At 54.5% G+C, this 20,888-nt stretch overlaps 1 protein-coding gene across 1 annotated transcript; it reads left to right on the top strand.

The window, feature by feature from the left end:
* Positions 1–3,908: 3,908 nt before the first annotated feature.
* On the top strand, positions 3,909–19,823 carry RPS6KL1 (ribosomal protein S6 kinase like 1). Its single transcript, XM_081227693.1, has 12 exons — positions 3,909–4,027; positions 5,426–5,710; positions 6,997–7,121; positions 8,182–8,274; positions 12,238–12,444; positions 13,977–14,024; positions 14,407–14,539; positions 15,337–15,924; positions 16,379–16,468; positions 16,635–16,717; positions 17,888–17,983; positions 18,250–19,823. The coding sequence occupies exons 2-12, from the start codon at positions 5,575–5,577 to the stop codon at positions 18,358–18,360; spliced, it is 1,710 nt and encodes a 569-aa protein (XP_081083819.1). The 5' UTR covers positions 3,909–4,027; positions 5,426–5,574; the 3' UTR covers positions 18,361–19,823.
* The last annotated feature ends 1,065 nt before the right edge of the window (positions 19,824–20,888 follow it).

Here is a 20,888-nt window from a genome sequence, read left to right as displayed (position 1 = left end):
TACAATGTTAGTTTCTGCTGTACAACAAAGTGAATCAGCTATATGTATACATATATCCCCATATCCCCTCCCTCTTGAGCTTCCCTATCCCACCCCTCTAGGCGGTCGCAAAGCACCGAGCTGATCTCCCTGTGCTATGCAGCAGCTTCCCACTAGCTATCTATTTTACATTTGGTAGTGTATATATGTCATTGCTACTCTCTCACTACCTCCCAGCTTCCCCTTCCCCCCCATGTCCCCAAGTCAGTTCTCTTCATCTGCGTCTTTATTCTCTTCTTTGTTTTTAATTTCTTATCGTGTTAGTTGTAACCTCCAGTATATTGTTGACGAGTAGAGGTCTTGGCTCATTTCTGACTGCACTGGGGTATCATTCAAGATAGGTCAAAGTTTGCTGCAGTAACAAACAGTCCCAAAATCTAGTGGCTCAACACAATCAAAATTTATTTCTCACTTACACCTCATATTCAACACAAGTCGTGGATCAGGGAGGGGTTCCTTATTGTTATTTCTCAGAGACTCAGGCTTATGGAGGCTAAGCACATGGACGTGTGCTTCCACAATCACTATGGCAGGAGGAATTATGTACTGGCTTTTGAAGCTTCCACCCTGAAGTAACTGCTGTTCTGTCCACTGACATTTCAAAGCAAGTCCCATGGCCAAGCCTAACTTCCAAAGGGGTAGGGAAGTGTGATCCTTCCATACGCCAGAAGAACAGCTGGACCGTGGGAATGCTTCTCATGCTCCACCATTACACATGGTGTTTGCTCTAAGTTTCTGGTAGATAACCCTTTATCAAGTTTAGAAGTAAGTGCATGAGTTTGTTTAGAACTTGTTAAGTAAAGAGTTTGTCCTTATCATGAATGAGTGTTAAATTTTATCAACTGTTTTTATGTCATCTGTTTGATGTGTAAATGTTATTTTTCTCCCTTAATTTGTTAAGGCATTTATATATGCTGCTTCTTTACCCAGAACATTCTCCTCCACTGTCCTCTTCAAACAGTTTTCCTGGTTAATTCTCATTCTTTAGAGCTCATTCACTCATCCAGCCAATATTGATTGAGCAATGCTATGTGCCAGATGTTGTTCTAGGCACTTGGGATACATCTGTGATACATCTGGGATACAAAGCAGATAAAGGTCTTGCCCATGTGGATCTTACACTGGGGGGAGGAAAGAAAAGAAACGTATAAAATAAATAAGTAAATTAGATAGCATGCCAACAGTCTTGAGTACAACAGAGAAGAAGCAGAGCAGGGCAAGGGGGAAATGGCGATGTTGGGAGGGTGTAGTCAGAGTGGGTCTCTCATGACATCAGGGCGACGACTCAAAGCAGGGGCAGAGTTTACTAGGTAGGTATCCAAAAGCAGACTGTTCCAGGCAGAGCGCAGCAGTGGGGCAAAGGCCCTGGGGTGGGAATTGCCATGTGGGTTCTAGAAGCAGTGAGGAGGTTCTGGGACTGAAGCTGAGTGAGTGAGCCTGGCAAGGGATGAAGCTGGAGAAATAGTAGAGGAGGGTGACCGTGAGGGCCTTAGAGGTCATAGCAGGGCCTTTGAGTTTTTCTTGGACTAAGATGGGAGCCCTTGAAGACTTTTGGACAGAATCTGACTGCGCTTTGAAAGGATCCCCCTGATGCAGTCGTGAGAACCACCTTTAGGGTGGCAAGGGTAGAAACAGGAAGACAGGAGGAATCGCCTACAATAAATCAGGTGTAAGATGAAGATGCTCCTACAAGAGTCATAGCAGTGGAGGTGGTGAGAAGTGCTGAGATTCTGGATACATTCTGAAGGAAAAACCATGATGATATTCTAATGGATTAGATGTGGAGTGTGAGAAAATAAGAGAAGCCAGGATGGCTCCAAAATTTTGGCCTGAGCAATGGGAAGGATGGAGCTGGAAGAGTGGAAGAAACTTTAGGTGGAGAAGGTTTCAGGTGGGGGAGGATCAAGAGTTCAGTTTTTTTTTTTTTTCATTATGATAATTTTTTATTGAGATAAAATTCACATATCATAAAATTCACCTCTTTAAAATGTGACTTTGATGGTTCTTCGAATATTCATGAGTTGTGCAACCATCACACTATCTAATCCCAGAATATTTGTTGACCCCCCCAAAAGAAACCCATACCCATTATCCACTCTCCATCCCCTCCTCCTAGACATCTACTTTCTGTCTCTATGAATTTGCCTATTTTGGAAATTATATATAGATGGAATCATACAGTATGTAGCCTTTTGTGTCTGACTTCTTTCATCCAGCATAATTTTTCCAAGGTTCTGGACTCTTTGAATTTGAGGTGTTTTATTAGACTATTAAATATTTAAGTCTGGTAGAGAGGTGAGGGCTAAGGGATACAGAAAATATAAGATATCTGTAAATAGATATACAGAATCATCAATATATGGAAGAATACTACTTAAAATCATGAGACTAGGTGCAATCCCTCATCAAGTGAGTAAGGACAGAGAGAAGGAAGATGCCCAAAACTGGCACACTCGAACATCTGGAAGAGAAGAAGCCATCACAGGGGACAGAGAAGGGGCTGCTGGTGAGAGGGAGGCAATAGAGAGTATGGGTCCTGGAAGCCTGGGGAGAAAGTGCATGGACAGAAGGCTGTGGTCACCTGGGTCAGATGCTCCTAAGAGGTCAAGTAAGGTGAGGACTGAGAAATGACCATTGGGTTTAGCACCCAGGAGGTCATGGAGCTCCTGGTTGACCAAGAGCTATTTCAGAGCGATGTCAGGGAAGAAAGCCTCATCAGAGTGGGTTCAAGAAAGAGTGGGAGAAGAGAAACTGGAGACAGTGGAGACATCTCTTTTGAGGAGTTTTCTGCAAACCTGGGGTGGTAGACAGGAGAGAAGTGAGGCCAAGAGTGTTTTTTGTTTTGTTTTCAAGATGGGAGAATCAGCATGATGTTTGTTTCAGATAGGAATGAACGACACAGTAGGAGCCAAAAATTAATGATGTAGGAGAGAAAGGGGAGAATTACCAGAGGGGGTTCCTTGAGTAGGTGACGGGACAAGATTGATCCCAAGGGGAAGGTTGGCCTTTGATGGGGCTCATACGGGTCATCTATCGAATGAGATGGGGAGACGGTATGTGCATGCAGACCTGGCCAGCAGGCAGATAGCAGGCAGGGTAGGAGTCTGTGTTCCTAAATTTTCAAGGGATGGAAGAAGCATGGTCATTGGCTGAGTGAGGGGGAGGTGTTGGGAATTAGAAGGGAATGGAATGAAAAGGTATCTAGAAGAGAGCAAGTGCACTAGGGAAGAATAGTGTGAGTCCAGGCAGCATTAGGGTGCAGGTGAGGTCTGTGTGCCCAGCTCAGATATCACCCCCTCCCGAAAGTCTTCTCCCCCCCAGACTAGGTCACTCCCCTTGCTGCCTCATGGCCCCTGTGGTGCTTCTCTCTCACAACTCTGATCACAACTGGAATGAAATATCAACTGTATTCTTTAGCTCTTTAATCCCTGTAACCCTCCCTAGACTGTAAACCCCATGAAGACATGAGCAGAGACTGTCCCCTCCGTCGCGGTATCTTGGCATCTAGCTCCTCCCACACAGTAGTCTCTCAATACATAATATTTAAATAGTTGAATAAATGAATGAAGTAATGGATGAGAAAAGTCCTGGAAGCTGCATGTGTGCTTTTAGTCGGCCTAGATTTCTGAAGCAACTCCTTCCGCATCCCTGAGAGATTCTGGACCTCCCCTCCCCCCTCCCCCCTCCCCCTCCCCCTCCCCCTCCCCCCTCCCCCTCCCCCTCCCCCTCCCCCAGCGCTCCGCTTTGCGGGCGCTTCTGCTTTAAGGGCCCCGCAGAAGTCGAGCCGGGCGCTGATTGGTGGTTTATTCTAACGGATAGAGGATGAGCTCATCTGCAACCAATGACCGAGCTGCATCCGGCCAGACCCCTGCACCTGGGTGGAGGGCTGAAAGCAGCCGCCCACGGTGCAAGGTCCCCCGCGGGGGCGAAGGGTCAGTGGCGGCAGGGCTGGGTCTGGCCACGCGGACCGAGTTCCTGGCTCGGGCAGGTACGGTGTTTGCCCGGCTCCTCCTCCATCCCCCCTCCCCCAGGAGAGGATGCCCCCTCTTCTCACTCCCCCAGCCCGCCTTCCTCGGCGACCCCCGAGGGGCGGTGCACCTTGCGTGCCGGGGACTCGCGGGTTGGACGCGCCGCCTTCTGGGTCCAGGCGAGGCTATGCGGTTCTGCCCGGAAGGACCCGGCCCGGCGGGTGGCCCCGGAAGCCGGACCCTGACACAGAGCAGCCCGCCCTTTCGGCCTTGGTGCCTCTGAGCACAGGACTCAGAGCGGCATGTCCCTGGTGACTGGGCCGAGTGGGGAGGGTGCGGCTTCCCTTCCCCGCTCCCTCCACCTCCTGGCCGCATTCTGGCCAGGGTTCAGCTCCCCGCTGGCTTCACGATGTGGGTTTTCCTCCCCGCCCCACTCCCCATCCTGTTCTCTCCTCCCTCTCTCCACAGAGGCAGAAATGACCTGGAGTTGGCCATTTGGGCCCTGCCCCTTCCCAATGGGGCCTGAGAGAGCGAAGGTGCAGGGGCTGCAGTGAGGGGCAAAGGCAGCTCTGCCGGCCTCTCTCTGAGCCCTTTCCTTTCCTGAAGACACTGCTCTTATCCCTTTGGCCACTTGTATCGCACACTGCTCAGGGAGGAGGAGCTGCTGTACGGTCCTTGGAGGCCACGTGGCCTCCTGGCCTTCTCAGAGCAGAGCCAGGAGGCCAGAGGCATCCCCTCCCTAGGGCTGGCTGGGCTCTGACCCCATTCCTCTAACTCCACCCAGCGTGGCACTGAATCTGCCACTCAGTCATTTCATTTGCCCGCAGACTTTAAGGCCAAGCCCTGTGTCCGGCTCTCTGCCTGGCTCCTTGGGGGTCCTCACTCCCTGGCCACACTGACCTCAGAACCTAGGGAAATGAAATAAAGCAGGGGCAATCCATCCTGTTCGAGGAGGTGCCATGGAGCCGAACCTTGAAAGATAAATGAGATTCCCATGGGAGGAGCAGGGAGGGGAGAACAGGCAGGATGGAGGGAACGGTATAAGGAATGGCCTTTGGGCCCCGGGCCCTGGCTTCGGCCTCAGAGTGTGTGACCTCCATGTTTAATGTGTGTAGAGGCCCTTTGCAGGCATATCCTCAGCTCTCTCCAGTGCTCAGCACATAGTAAGTGCTCAAGAAATACTCGATGAACTGAATTTAAATTGAAAACAAAAAACCCAGAGCCCAAAGCATGTTATTCTGTTTTTACCACCACTTAGGAAAGATCTGGCTCAGTGAGGGATATTACCCACATTAGCTCTGATCCCCCCAGCCCTTGGACGCGAGCATTAGTCTTCCCAATACTCAGTGGAGGAAACCAGGGTGCAGATGGGGTGTTACTCCCAGCAGGATTCTCCCTAATGCCTCTGCTCTCTCCAGGTCCCTGCTCCAGGGCAGCCATGAGCCTGGTGGCCTGTGAGTGTCCCCCTGGCCCTGGCCTGGACCCCGAGCCCTGCTCATGAGTGCAGTCCCAGGCCCTAGTGTACCTGGAGCAGATTCGCAACCGGGTCACTCCGGGGGCACCTGACATGACCAAGCGCGACTACCTTGTGGATGCAGCCACACAGATCCGGCTGGCCCTGGAGCGTGACGTCAGTGAGGACTATGAGGCAGCCTTCAGCCACTACCAGAATGGCGTGGACGTTCTGCTCCGAGGCGTAAATGGTGAGGCTGGGGCTGGGCAGGGATGGAGGCCAGTGGTGAAGGGCTCATCCCGCCATCTGTCCATCTGAGCTGGGCGAGCAGGGCTCTCTGTGGGCCCTGCAGGGCCTCTGCAAAGGACAGTAATAACAGCTCTCATTTATCGAACGGTTCCTATACACCAGGCGCTGGTCTAAGGGCTTTACCTGTATCAGCTCATTTCCCATTCACAGTAATACAAACCACTGTATATGTTCTTGCATGTACTTCCAAATATATAAGAATGATTTTTATTCCCATTTTCCAGATGAGGAAACTGAGGCACAGGGCAGTTAAGTAGCTTGCTTGAGACTCCACAGGTGTCAAGTGGCAAAGCTGGGGTTGGAACAGTGTGGGCTCCAGAGGCTGTGCACTCGGCTCACTAAGCTTGCCTGCCCCTGGAGCTGGGCTGTGGTCCTGCCCTCTGGGGGCTTGCATTCTAATGGGGGGAGATTGATGAGTTGATGATGGACTATTATAGTCCCAGGTGGCAAGAACAATGAGGAGGAAGTGAAGGGAGGGAAGAGGAAAACTGAGGCCAGGCTAGGCTGGCATAGGGCATTTTCTAAAAGTCAAAACCCTAATCTGAGGACTGAAGAATGGTGGGCATGTTGTCCAGCTGAAGGGCTGGGTGGGGCTCCGGAGGGAGAACCGCACAGGCCTGGAGGTGAGAGGGGAGGCCTATTCAGGGAAAAGGGAGGCATTTCCAAGTAGGGGGAGAGGCTGGCTCTGAGGCCACTTGGAGACCCCTGAGGGCCTTGGTGGCCAGGCTGGGGGTAGGAGTCAGGCCCCAATTCACGCTTCCTACCCTTCCGCCGATGAGACCTCTCAATACCTGGGCTTCATGCCTGTCCAGTGACTTCCTTTACCCTCCAGTCCTGATCCCCATTCTGGCCTCTTTCACACTGGGCATCAGAGATAGAAGAACGTGTGCTCTCTGGGGACTTCTGTCTCCTACTCTGAAAAACGGACATGGAAATCCACACTGTGTCCCTTCCCAGGGTGTGATGGTGACCAGCGAGGTAGTAGGTGCCAACTGTAAAGTGCTGTAGGCTGAGTGGCGACTGTGGTTCCCAACCTCTCCTGCCACCATCCCTCCTCCTCCTCCCCTGCTGGTCTCCCATCCAGAGGAGGACCCAAGAACAGTTGGGGGGTCAGAATCCACTGACCAGCATCAGAAATAGGCACTACCTCCTATGGAGGATAGAGGGCAGGCACTGGGAGCCCAAACCCCAGCGTCCTCCCAAGGACAGGACCCCTCCTCCCCACAGTTGACCCCAACAAGGAGAGATGTGAGGCTGTAAAGCTGAAAATTACCAAGTACCTGCGGCGGGCGGAGGAGATCTTTAATTGCCACCTGCAGAGGACGCTGGGCAGTGGAGCCAGCCCTGGAACGGTAAGGAGACCCCAAAGTCCTGAGGGCTCTGAGGGGAGAGAGCTGAGGCCCTCACCCCACAGGCCAGGGAGCTGTCGCCTGCCCTCCCAAGCGGCAGGCAGACGGTGGAAAGCACAGGTCGGCTGGTGTGTGTGCCAGGGCTGCCCTCCTGCCCTCCTCCTCCTGGCTTCCTCTCTATCCCACACTCTCCGTAATTCATTCATTTGCAAACGCTTAGTGAATCATCTCCAGTCCAGTCTTACGCCCCCACAGAGTACACACACACACACACACACACACACACCTCCCCAAACGCTTAGTGAATCATCTCCAGTCCAGTCTTACGCCCCCACAGAGCACACACACACACACACACACACACACACACCCCTTCCCACCCTCACGCATGGCCCGTACACGTGCTCACCTATGTGCACACTCAGGCCCCCAGATCTCTCTGTGTTTGCCTGGGCTGCAGTGAGTATTCGGAGCAGACACAAATACCCACATGCATATACACACACAGGAATATGTGCATATATAAATGTGCAAAAGTCCTCTCCCCATAAGGCTTTTCTTGACCCAGGGGGCACTCAGAAAGGGTTGAAGATGCACACACACTTCTCAAGCCCACAGGTGTGCACATACACACCCCTTCTAGGCTTGCTGCACCTTGTAAGCTGCTTCCCCCAAAACAGGTGCCTGGGCCACATGCCTTGGTCTTCGAGGCGTGTTCCCCAAGACGCACATGTTCCCAGGTTACTTCCCCCCTCCCCGGGCACATCTGCCTCCTGTGGACGGGGCTTCTGAGAGGGGGTTTCTGAAGCCCTGAGAACTCCCTGGGCCTGGGAGGAGGACTAGGTGGGGACCGAGCTGAGAGGGTGGCCTGGCCACCCTGGACCAAGGCCTGCTTCTCTGCTCAGTCTGTCCCTGTGAGGTGGGCCCTGCCTGTACCCCGGTCCTGCCCTCTGTGGCCACTGCTCTCCTGGCAGCCGGGGCCCTGCCCACTGCCTGGTGAGAAGGTCGTGGCTGAGGAGGATTCACCCTGAGGCCGCTACGTGGCTCTGTCCTGACTCTGCAGGGTTTTAGCAGCCTGAGGCTGCGGCCCATCCGCACACTGAGCTCTGCCCTAGAGCAGCTGAGGGGCTGCAAGGTGGTCGCGGTCATCGAGAAGGTGAGTGAGCACCGCCCGGGGTGTGGGAGGAGGAGTTGCGTATAATTCGGAGGGGCAGGTGTTGGAAAGGGGTCAGAGGGTCCACGGGGAGGAGAGCAGCTGTGGCGGCCCCGCACCCTTCCTCCACCCCAGCCCGCATCCGTCAGCTCTGGAAAGGAAAGCGTGAGGAAGAAGCAGGGGCGCGCAGCTCCTCTCCACAGCCCGCCAGCTCAGACGCAGAAAGCCGCTCCCTCCGGGGCGCCCAGCCAGCCCGCGCTGCCCTGCCGGCCCCACTTCCACTTCCCCAGGACTGCAGCCAGGAGTCTCCCTACCTAGCACAGCCCAGAGGTTCCTGCGGCGGGAGTGCGCTTATCTCCAGAAACCCGTTGTGCGGACGGTCGAAGCGGGCTGGTGCCTCGTCCAGGGCCTTGGCAGCTCTGCCCTTTCTCTCCTGGCTCCTCCGGCCACCCCCAATCCTGACCCCATCTAGGATCTTTTCCCTTAATTCAGGGCAGACAGGAAGATAGGAGCTGACCGCCAAACCTGAACCTGGGACACTCATCAGAAGGACGGACAAGTTGGGTCAAATGAGATTTGAGCCAATATTTGATCGCTCTCCGCCCCAGCCCAGGGATACCTGAATATTTGCTAAAGCGTTTTTTCCCTCAAACTGGCTGTTTATCAGAATCCCCTGGGGGAGCTTCCTAAAAATACAGATGCCCAGGCCCCATCCCAAACCCACTGAGTCAGAATTTCTAGGGTTGAGCCCAGGCACCTGTAATTTAAAGCACTCACGGGGGATTTGGATGGGTCTGGGAGCCCGCAGAGAAAAGGGGACCGGTGCGTGCTCCCCGACATGCCGAGGGGGAAGTGCTGGCCGGGCTGGCACTGCGTGGCCACAGACGAGCTCCTTTCCCTGTCTGGGCACTGGTTTCCTCATCTGGAAGTGGGGTAAGGATCCTCCCACCCACCCCCGCCCCACCCAGCGTGACGTGGGAACTAAAGTGAAATGATCCGAGGGAAAGGCCTGGCACACGCTAAAGCATTTGATACAAGTTTGATGGCCATGAAGGCGAATGACGAGAGTGTGTGGCGAGCAGGCTTCCCATCCCGGCCTTGCTCCAGCTGCTGCTCCCAGGTCCCTGGAACAGGCCCCAGTCTGTCAGCCAAGGCCCAGCCAGCTTCCATCCGCCCAGCCCTTCCCTCCCATTGCGCGAGTCCACGTGGCTTGGCCGCTGCCCCGGGCAGGCGGAGGAGGTGACAGCCACCACTGTTTCCCCGTGTGGGTCCCACTGAACCAGTGGTGTTTGGGAGAGAGGGGTTCTGGGTCAAATAAGTTTTGGAAACAGTGAGTTAAAGTTACATTACATTAGGATGCAGATGTACACAGTGAATCTCCAAGAGGGAGGTCTGTGACAGAATTCCCCGAATTTGAATTTAACCCCGGACACACATGTGCAAAGCATTTTTGGAATCCCATATTCTGAGGCCTGTGCATATATGGGAATTAGAAATTCAGGCCAAGCCCAGCCATTCTGTCTTGAGAGTGCCCTCTTTTCTTTCTTTTTATATACGTTCTTGGGCACTCAATTTACCTACTCCACCTCCCTCCTAAAATCCTGCTTCCTTTTTCTGAGTCATTCCCAGGAACACCAATCTCCCCAAATTAGGAGAGGTGTCGGGGCCACTGGGCCCAGGTCCCTGCAGCCAGGCCTGGATGAGTATCACCACATTCCATACCACAGCTCTGCCCAGGCAGATCTGGGCAGGCAGGTGGGAGGGCAGTGCCAGCCTGCAGCAGCTCGCAGACTCAGTGGGAGCAGAAGGCCCCACTCAGGAAGCCTTGAGTGCCCCCAGAAACACCCCATTGTGAGGGTTAAAGGGGCTGGGGAGCCGGGGGTCCCTCGGGGCCGAAGAGATACTGGCAGGGGTAGGGGGTGGCAGGGAACAGCAAGGAGGGTGGATCAAGGACTAGGCAGGCAGCAGGCCAGGAGAGCCAGGGTCTGCTCTTGGGAGCCTGGGGGGCTTGGGAGACAATGCTGCCTATTTGCTGAGCTTTGTCCAGGAGCCAGGCCCTGAGTCAGGGATGGGGAAGAAAGAGAAGACCAGCCAAGTCACTTCCATGTTTTTGGCTCAAACAGGGGTGTTTTTTGAATTATTGTTAGTTATCAGCATTTAAAAATTGGCAGGTTTCATAGAGAAGTCCAGATTTCCTACTTATCCTGAGAAATCAGAAGATCTGGAAATGCTGGTTCACATTCATGTCAGCCGGAGCAGAGGACGGGCTGCCCGATTTAATGGGGCACCTGCCCTCCGTCTGCCCCTTTCTCATCCTGCCCATTGGCTCACATGCCCAGCTCCTGTGGACCTTAGTGCTTGAGAACCTGCTTGAAACTTCTGGATTTGTTTGCTCCAGGAGGAGTCCTCCTGGCCTTGATACTGTGGACGTTGTAAAAGGAAGGATTAATGTGTTTCACCAAAGCTTTCATTGTCCCCGAATCCCAAGAACTCAGTGGGTTTTATTTTTTAAAAAGAGATTTCCCTTTTTATTTATATTTATTTATTTATTTATTTATTTATTTATTTATTTATTTATTTATTTATGGCTACGTTGGGTCTTCGTTGCTGTGCGCGGTCTTCTCATTGTGGTGGCTTCTCGTGTTGCAGAGCATGGGCTTTAGGCGCACAGGCTTCAGTAGCTGTGGCTCGAAGGCTCTATAGTGCAGGCTCAGTAGTTGTGGCTCACAGGCTTAGTTGCTCCGCGGCATGTGGGATCTTCCCGGACCACGGCTCAAACCCGTGTCTGTTGCATTGGCAGGCGGATTCTTAACCACTGCGCCACCAGGGAAGCCTGAGATTTCCCTTTTTAAAAAGATGAGGGCAGGCACCCTTCACCAGAACTGCCTTCCATCTTCCTGATAGCAATACTCACCTGACATTCGTAAGGCCCATTCTAGTTTGCCAAGCTGTTGCATTAAACCCGCTCGGTCACCCTGAGGAGGAAAAGGGTTATACTGTACAGTCCGATACAGTAGCCACCAGCCACATCAGACTATTTTAATTAATTAAAATTAATTAAAATTAAGTATTCTATTTCTCAGTGGCACCAGCCACCTTTCAAGGGCTTGATAGCCACATGTGGCTAATGGCTTCTAATGGACAGTGCAGATATATAATATTTCCATCATGGCAGAAAGTCCTACTGGACAGTGCTGCATTTTTTAAAGGTATTTATGTATTTATTTATTTTGGCTGTGCCAGGTCTTAGTTGTGGCGTGTGGACTTCTTAGTTGTGGCATGTGCGGCCTTTTAGTTGTGGCATGCGGACTCTTAGTTGTGGCATGCATGTGGGATCTAGTTCCCCGACCAGGGATCAAACCCAGGCCCCCTGCATTGGGAGCACCAAGTCTTTCTTACCCACTGGACCACCAGGGAAGTCCCTGGACAGTGCTGCATTTTAATCATTGTCTTACAGAGAATGTAACTGAGTTTCATAGAGGTCAAGGGACAAACTAGTGCCCTATAGCACAGAGCAAAAGAGGAAGGGGATTTTTTTATTTGCTTGGTTTAATGGGAAAATGCCCCCTTTTCTACCCTTTTGAAATATCATGAAAGAGAAAGGAGTTTAGAACAGAAAAGAAAAAAAAAAAATTCCCCACCATCCTATCTCATTCCAAGGTAATCACTGTTAATGGTTTGGTCTAATTCTTTCTTGATAGATGTGTGTGTATATATGTATTTTTTCTTCTCTTTTTTAACACACTTGTTTCAATGTACTGATCAAGTTTTATTTCTGGCCTCCACGACCTTCACTGCTGTTTTTTTGTACGCTGTAAACGAGAAGACTTGCCCAAGACAAGACAAGGTGGAGGGGAATCCCACTTGGCAAGTGGCAGTGGGGAATTATCCGGGGTGTCAGCACTTGTGGGAATTATCAAGTTTTATCCTAAATGACCCCAGAGTTCTCTTTCTTTCTTTTTCAAGCTTTGCGTAAATTTGGCCAAGGAGCCGGGACTAGGCTGGACTCCATCTCTGGCTGTTGGAGGAGAGACCTCTAGTGGTCAGAAGGGATGCCTCACTCCTGCTGCCCCTGTGCTCAGAGTCCACCACCTGCATCTCACTGACGATGGGGAAACTGAGGCCCAGAGGGGAAGGCATGCACCAGGTCACCTGGTTGTGCCCCTATTTGCAGTTATGTCTCCAGGGCTCCGGGATCAGCCTGTCTGGAGTCACATCTTGGCTCTACCACTTTTTAGCAGGGGGACCGTAGGCAACCTAACTTCTCTGAACCTCAGTTTCTTCATCAGTAAAATGAGTCACTAGTAATGCTCACCTGGTAGGGCTGGAGAATAAAACGAAATGACCTAGATAAAGCCCTTAGCACAGAGTAAATGCTCTATAGCCAGTGTGGGGTTTCCCTGTGATGATATTAATAATCGTCACTATAGACAATTGAGAGAATGTTATGTGGCAGGCACAGGCTGCTGCTGTGCTTGAGTTGCTTGCTTTAATAGAATCCTCCTAATGGCCTTCTGAAGGAGGTACTGCTATGACCCATTTTGCAGTGAAGAAGACCAAGGTTCACAGGGGCCATGTGACTTGGCAAATGTGGTAACTGACATTCCCACCGCCTTTACATCCTCCAAGGCCCTTCCCATTGGTGGCCTCAACAAACCAGTGATAAGGGAGGGTGGGCATTTGTAATTCCTGTTTGGTAGATGAGAAAATCAATTCGCTCACCCAAGATCTGAACCCCAATCCTAGGCTGCAGCCTTCGTCACTGCCCTGTGGCCTGGCCTCAGGGCCTGGTTCCCATGTGCCACTACGGGGAACGTGTGCAGAGCAGGCTGACAGCTAAGAAGTCACAACACCAGGGTGCTGGCCTTGCCCCCCACATGCCCCTCATCTGGCCCGAATCTTCCGCCTTCCTCCCCTGACGTGTCCTCTCCTATGGCTGGGGTCCACCCCTGCCCACCATGGAGATGAGTCTAGGGCCCAACTCCAAACAAGGCTCTGCCCAGCAATTGGTAGACCACTGCCTCCAAGCAAAACCAACAGGAGAAGGAGTGGGCTGCCCTCCAAAGATAGCCTCCAGAAAGAAAGACCATTTAAAAGAAGGGGCTGGGGGCAGGGGATGAGACCTGAAGGAGCATGGCAAGACCACATGGTCTCGGGCACCACTGGGGCCACATTCTCAGAGCCTTGGCTTCTTCACCTGTAAAGTAAGAGATCAGAGGAGGTGACTGGCTCTGAGGTCCCTTCCAGCCATGACACCCTCAGACCCTACAGGATGGACCACTCAGCATGCATGTGGGAAGCACCGACTACCTCCCTGTCCCATGCAGGCCTCTGGGAGTACAGAGCTGGACATGTGGTCCCTGCCTTCTCGGAGCTCACAGCCCAGCGGGGAGACAGAAAATTAGACACAGTGTGATAGGGTGAGCCCAGAGAGCACTGGAGACAGATTAGGAGCCCCAGCCTAACGCAAGGGTTGGGAAGGCTTCCTGGAGGAGGTGGTACCTGAGCTAAGACCTGCAGATCTAACAAGGGTGGATGAGCAGGACAGGTTCGATGTCAGTTTGGCGGTGGGGGGTACACTCTGCACTACCACAGCCTGGCCTCCCAGCCCAGCCTTGGTGGAGGACCCTGGGAGGCTGGGGCTGGGGCCGTGGAGTCCCGGGAACTAGCATGTGCCTTGACTAGTGCCTCCTGGACCTCGGCAGGTGCAGCTGGTCCAGGACCCAGCGACTGGAGGGACCTTCGTGGTGAAGGCAGGTGCCGCCCAACCCCCTGCCGTTCTGCATTCCCCTTTGGAGTTTCTCAGAGCTCTTGGAAACCCCTACCCCCTGGGGAACCTCTACCCAGAAGCCGTATGGGGAACCCACACTTCCTCCAAATCCAACAGCTGTTTGTTCTGCCCCCAGCATGCACCCTGCCTCCCAGAAATGTGCACATGCGCACACGCACACACACACTGCCTCATCCTTGGACCAGAGATGGGAGGGCCTGCCTTCCAGGGTGGAAAGAGGGTTGAGGGTCAGTTAGGAACTGGGGGCAGGCAGCTGCTCTCCAGCGTGGCTCCCACCCTTCATCTGGTTGCCCCTGAGGGCCAGAGGGTCCCCAGCTGATCTGCCCGTTCTGCTCCCTCCCCAGAGCCTGTCCAGGTGCCACGCGGTGAGCCGGGAGCGGCTGACCATCATCCCACACGGCGTCCCCTACATGACCAAGCTGCTGCGGTATTTTGTGAGCGAGGACTCCATCTTCCTGCACCTGGAGCATGTGCAAGGTGAGGGGGCCCTGTCAGCTCCTCAGGCCTTTGGGATGTCGTCCCGTCTCATCCTCTTAAACTGCCAAACCCAGATGCCCAGCACAGACCAGGGGACCTAGGCTTCCTGGAGGATGATGGCTGCTGGGGGCTTCTGTGTGGTGCCAGGGGGGGCAGGGGACATCCTGGGAGGATGTTCACATCTTGGGCGGGTGAGAGGGCATTTATGCAGATGTCCCCTTTGTCACCCTCTCCTCCAGTCTTGGCTCTTTTCACTTTTTTAGTCTGTGCCCACCCCTCAGAGTGGCCCCGTGGGGTGATGGTGCTGAAGCTGTAAGGACAGGAACTGGGTCACGTAGCAGATATTTATTGATCAGCTATGATTTTGTTTTTAAATGAGGTACACATCTCTGGGTCATGACATACAGTCATCGCAGGTCCATGCCTGGCCTTGTTTTTATTTTACTTACTTAAGCTTCATTACGCTTTTCTCCCTTAAAAAAATTATAATACATTGAACACTGGCGAACCCACCACCTAGACCAAGGACGTTAAGAATAATTTACATCTCCTTAGGGGTTAAGCACCTATTTTGTGCCAGGTTGTGAGGCTGGGGCTGCTTTAGGTGGGTGGAGAGGAGGGGAGAGGGCACCCTAGGCTGAGGGAGGGGAGGAAGCAGAGGTGAGGACCTGGAAGGCAAAGGGTCCGTGCCCAAGACGGGGGGGGGTGGTGCGGTGGGGCGGGAGTGGGACAGGGACCTGGGCCCCACGCTCTTTTACTCCCGTCCCCATGCTTGCTGCACCCTCTGCACGGCCCAGGAGGCACTCTGTGGTCCCACCTGCTCTCCCAGCCGTGCCTCCAACAGTCTGGGACTAGGTCTGGCTCCAGCCTGGAGAGGATGAAGGCTCAGCTCAACTCCCGCCTCAGCCTCCGGACCCCAGCTCGCCTCCCGCCTGGCCACACCTGCCTGCAGGACGGAATCCCCCTGGAGCCCCCCCGGACTTCTCAGAGCCTTACCTCGGCCAGGGGGGCCGCAGCCATCAGACCCCAGAGAGAGGCTGAAGGTGAACCCTCAGCCGGGACCGGCCCTTCCTGCTCCTGGGACCTTCCAAAGGCCCCAGGGGGCCACCTGCACCACCATGCCGGGCGGGGGCCCGGCCAGAGGTCTGATCCGGGGCCCCCTCGGGGGATCCCTTGGGTTCGTGCAGGGGCCGGCCGGGTGCTGGGGGGCTGTGGCCGAGGCAGAGGTCGGAGCCGCCCCTCAGCCGGTGGGGCCGCCTGGCGTGTGAGGGAAGAGCAGGTGAGGCAGTGGGCGGCCGAGATGCTGGTGGCCCTGGAGGCGCTGCACGAGCAGGGGGTGCTGTGCCGGGACCTCAATCCCCGGAACCTGCTTCTGGACCAGGCAGGTAGGAGCCCTGGGCCCAGGGGCAGAAGAGTGGGCCCTCACCCTACCCCACCCCTCCGGCGGGAGGCCCCCGAAGCCTCAAGACAGAGAAGGAAATTTCCCCAAAGTCAAGCGGGTGCAGAGGTTATCTGCTTCTTCCCTTGCCTCCCCTCCCCGGCCTTTTCAGGAAGGACTCTGCTGAGCCTGGCTGGCCAGGGTTGAGCTTGGGAAACAAACCCTTTCCCTCAATGAGCTCAGGGCAAGGCTCCTGTGAAGACCAGGTTGTTTCGGGGCCTCGGGGTGGGGTGGGGGGGCGGGCCCCTAGGGAGCTTCTGCCCAGCGCAGCCGCTGGCCCCTGCCTTGTGGCTGTTGGGAGAAGCGCTGGAGTCCCCTGCCTCACGCCTGTGCAGCTCCAAGATGACTAATAGCAATTTTTTGTCCCCTTTTATTCCTCCCTGCATGCACTGCATGACAAGGCCACATCCGGCTCACGTATTTCGGCCAGTGGTCAGAGGTGGAGCCCCAGTGCTGCAGGGAGGCTTTGGACAAACTCTACAGCGCCCCAGGCAAGAAGGGAAGGGGTAGGGGGTGGCCCTTGGGTGTCTTTATGTGGGTTGAGCCAGCGGGCTGAGGATGACAGAGGGAACTGGGCCATCTGGGTAGGGTGAGTGGAGGGGAGACCCGGCTCCTTGGGCGGGCGAGACTGAGACACGTATGTTCTTGTTCCCACAGAGGTGGGTGGGATTTCTGAGCTGACCGAAGCCTGCGACTGGTGGAGCTTTGGGTCTCTGCTGTATGAACTGCTGACGGGAATGGTGAGCGGTGTGTGGGCAGGGTGTAGGGCCTCGGTGGGTGTCGCTGAAGCTCAGCGGGAGTTGAGTCGGGATGATCAGGGAAGGTTTCTGGGAGAGAGCGCCCGGGCCTGGATCTGGAGGGCGGGTGGAGTTTGACGCAGAGGGCCACTGGATCATCCCCCAAGCCTCCTCTCCCCGCTGCTCACTCCCCGCACCCACACCCTTCAGAGCTATAACCCCCAGACTTTGGCTGGAAGACCAGAGAGAGGGCCTCCTTCATCCCAGGCTGGCAGCTGCCCTGTCCAGCCTGGGTCAACCCAGAGCTTAAAGTTCCCCTGGCAAAGCACCCTTTGCTCAGGATGGTGACCTCCGCCCTCCATCTCCCCTCGTGAGCTCAACGCCACACCTGGGGCTGGTTAGGTCAGGCAGCAGGGAGAGGTCAAACGGCATTTGAGCAGGAAATGCCCCGAGTGGGTGCAGTGTGACCGGAAGTCCAGATCTGACTGAGCCCTCCTGGCTCCCTCCTGGTTTGGTCCTGTAGCCAGGGCCTTTGAGAGCCCTGGCTGCACACAGCCCCACAGAGTGGCTCTCTCCTCTTGGCCTCCCACCACCTCTCCAGATCAGGGCTCCTGGCCTTCCTCCTGGTTGCTTCTTGCCTCTCTTCCTGACCTCCAGACAGACCTCTCTGCTCCCTGCAGCTGCACCCTTCTGGAGCACAGAGAGGTCCTGCCTTCTTCCCTCGCCACAGCCCTGCCTTGGCCCTGACAGTAACATGCCATGTCAAATGAGTCGCCCGTGGAAATTTTTTTTCTATAAGGAGACAAGTTTCGGTGCTGTTCCTGATAGAGTGCCTGCCCTGATTGCAACCCAAGGCCGATGTTTCTAGCAAGCTTGGAGCCAGAGGGACTTGGGTTCAAACCTTGAACTCAGCACAAATCCCTTGACCTCTCTGAGCCTGCTTCTTGTCTTTAAAATTGGGGTAATAATACTTACTCTGAAGGTTGTTGTGGAAATTACGGATAACGGGTCTCAGGCATCCTCCACAGCCTGACATGCAGTAGATCCAAAGCAAGAGGCAACAATCAGCATCATCATCATCCCCATGAGATGTGACAAAGGAGGAAAAAGATAAAACCTGGCCGCCATTGGAGTGTACAGACCCTCCTGGGGTCGCCCCGTGTGTCTTCCCAGGCGCTGTCCCAGAGCCACCCCTCAGGAATCCAACCCCACACCCAGCTCCAGCTGCCCGAGTGGCTCAGTTGCCCCGCGGCCTCCCTGCTGACTGAGGTGAGGTGCGGCCGGCCCGGAGCAGGCGGCTTCTTTGGCCTGAGGGTGGACAGAAGGGAGGACAGACCCTGTGTGTGAACAAGCCGCCCAGCGTATTAGGTGTCTGATGTGGGTGCAGGAGGTTAATGGGGACAACAAATTTCTAGATGTTGGTGGCCAAACACCAATGTCTGCCAAGGTAACACTGGGGGTTCTGTGGGCCGGGCTGGCAGGGAGCAACGGGGTTGGGAAGGCCTGCCCAGTGCTGACTGGGCCTTTCTCCACAGCTGCTGCAGTTTGAGCCCTCCGGGCGCCTGGGCGCTGGAAGAGGCGGTGTCAACAAACTCAAGTCCCACCCCTTTTTCAGCACCATCCAGTGGAGCAAACTGGTGGGGTAACCGGAGGGGGTGGAGTAGGCGATGGAAGCAGCTGGACTGGTCTGGATCTCCTCTCTTCTCTTTGCCTGCCACCCAGAGCTGGCCCTTCTCATCAGCGGCCCTCGGGCAAAGAATGAAAGGCGGCTTGCCCTTCCTGGTCGGGCCCCTCCCTTGGGCCTCAGAAGTCTCTTCACTGACCAGGAAGGGCCTACGGAGTCCCCCAGCCACGTCCTGGAGAAACCCTTCCTAGACGGTGCTGAGTGGGAGGGAGAGAGAGATCTCAGCCTGTTAGGCAGCTTGAACCCCTCCACCCATCAGTCAGCAGTCACCTGCTGAGTGCACACCCTGTACTTGAACTTGGACCTACCATGTTAAAAGGTGCCTTCCTCTGCATTAGCTCTGAGCTACTGACCACCTGCTGAGCCGTGAAATTTTGTGACTCATTATCTGCCATGTGCCCCACTCGGGATGTCTCTGGAGGCTCATCTCAGGATACTAGTCCGCTGGCTTTGTGGTCCCAAACCAGGGCTGCCCTGGCGGGTCATCTTAACCATGCAACTAGTGGGCCTCTTCCACCAGAGGCTACTTTTGCAGGGGGTCGGGAGGCTGGGGAAGCAGGGAAGAAGTCTGTAGTGGGCATGGGGTGGGGTGAGGGAATGGGACAAGACAACCCATTCCCCCCTCCTGACCATGCCCCTTATCTTGTGATTAGACTCTGCAGAGCAAAAGGAAAGGAGGGGAGGAAAATAAGGACAAAGAGGAATGGGGGGAGAGAGGAAGGCACAGCTCTGCCACTTAAGAGAAATTTTGGAAACAAAGAGCTCCCTTCCCCGGCTAGCCCACCCATGTGGAGAGAAAGGAAAACCTGCCCCATGGGTCTGAGGGGAGACCACCATTCAGTGTCCAGGCTGAAGCCACTTGAAGAAAAGTTGTACCCACTAGGACTCCCTTCTCGGACGTTCGTCCTGTTTACCGTCTTGCATTTTAGTCTTGAGGGTCCACTCAATCCACTGCCCACTGGGACTTCATCTCCTTTTGAAATGAAACCACAAAACACATGGAATGATTGCCCAAGCTTTTACCCGGAAGCAAAACGTTTCTGGTCTCAGAAGAACTGGGGTAAGTAGTTACCCCCGAAGACAACTCCCTCCCCAGATTTGGGGGCCTTCTTCCTCTCAGGACTCGCCCTGTCACCGGGGTGTGGCATCTAAGACAAACTTCCACAGATCTCCGCCAACTCCTTCCCGCCTGCGTCTCCGACACCACCAGGTGGCGCCTCTGACACTACCCTCCAGTCTGGCTGTGAAGGCCCAGCTCTAAATCTGGGGCTGGGGACCTGTTGTGGGCATGACTTGACGCTCCTCAGGCCCTCTGGACGCGTCCGGGGGACGTGGGAGGTGCAGCCTTTGGAAGGTCCTGGCTCTCCCTGGGGCTTGCCCACGTCCCTCCACCCCGACTCCAATAAAGCCTGCTGTTGCCTCTGGTGTCCTTGCCTCATTAACGCAATGAGAGGGGATGGGGAGATGGGAGGGTTCCTCCAGAGCAAGCTCCATGATAACCAAGAGTGCGCTTGGATCCTGCTAGGAAGGAGGAAGCAGGGCTGGTAGTGAACAGCACGCCAGCCTGTGCCCAGCAGAGCAGCTGTGAGCCCCCCGGAAAGTGGCGGCACTGGGCTCCGTGGGAAGTAAAACAGGAAAAGACATTTTGCAGAGGGTCATGGTGCCTGGGGGTGGTGCAGGGGAGTGGACCTAACCCTCACCGTGACCTCTTCAACAGATGGTGGCTCCTGAGAAAACTGGAATTCAAAGAGGGAAATGATGGGACCTGGCCAGAGCCTGGTGGAGCCCGCTCCCAAGTCTGTGTTCCTTCCGCTACCCTCCCTCAGTCAGGTCAGAGCACCTCCAACTACTGTACACAAAGTGCAAGTTGCTTCTGGAACTTCCGGGCCTCATTCATGCAATGAACACTGCACATCCGGCACTTTGCTAGGCCCTGAGTTTAGAATACTGTGGTCCCAGCCCGTAAGGGGCATACGGTCTATTTCCATTTGATAAAAATGGGGCTAAATATACCTCCTTTGTAGGTTTACTAAAGAAATTAAAGCTTCTAGCTCCATGCCCCAAACCTGACCTAAAATTCTTCCTTTCACTGAACTTAAGTTTTTCTACTAGCTCTAGTTCTACCCTCTAGGAGCCACTCTGTTCCCGTGACAGCCCTTCACATAAAGATGGCATCACCGCAAGCAAGATCAGCAGGCAGGGACTGCGTGTGGAAAAGCCAGGCTGAGTTTAGCCTGGACACCATCAAGCCTATCACACGTAGTCAGCGCAGATTAGCTCTCAACCCTCTCCACTCGCCCTCACAGACCACTTGCTCCTAGGAGGTGATCTACCCTCATCTGTTCAAATCAACCTTGATCATGTGGGTACCCACGTGGCAATCAAGTGCAAAATGCAAAACTATGTTGCTCCACCACTCCCCCATCCATCCCAGAAATAACGCGAGGCGCCATCAAAATGTAAATGTCTGTTGGTGTCTGAAGGGGCTTC

The sequence above is a fragment of the Mesoplodon bidens genome, assembly GCF_964165515.1.
Source record: "Mesoplodon bidens genome assembly, chromosome: 3".
NCBI classification, from domain to species: domain Eukaryota; kingdom Metazoa; phylum Chordata; class Mammalia; order Artiodactyla; family Ziphiidae; genus Mesoplodon; species Mesoplodon bidens.
This window is presented reverse-complemented; position numbering and strand designations above follow the sequence as displayed.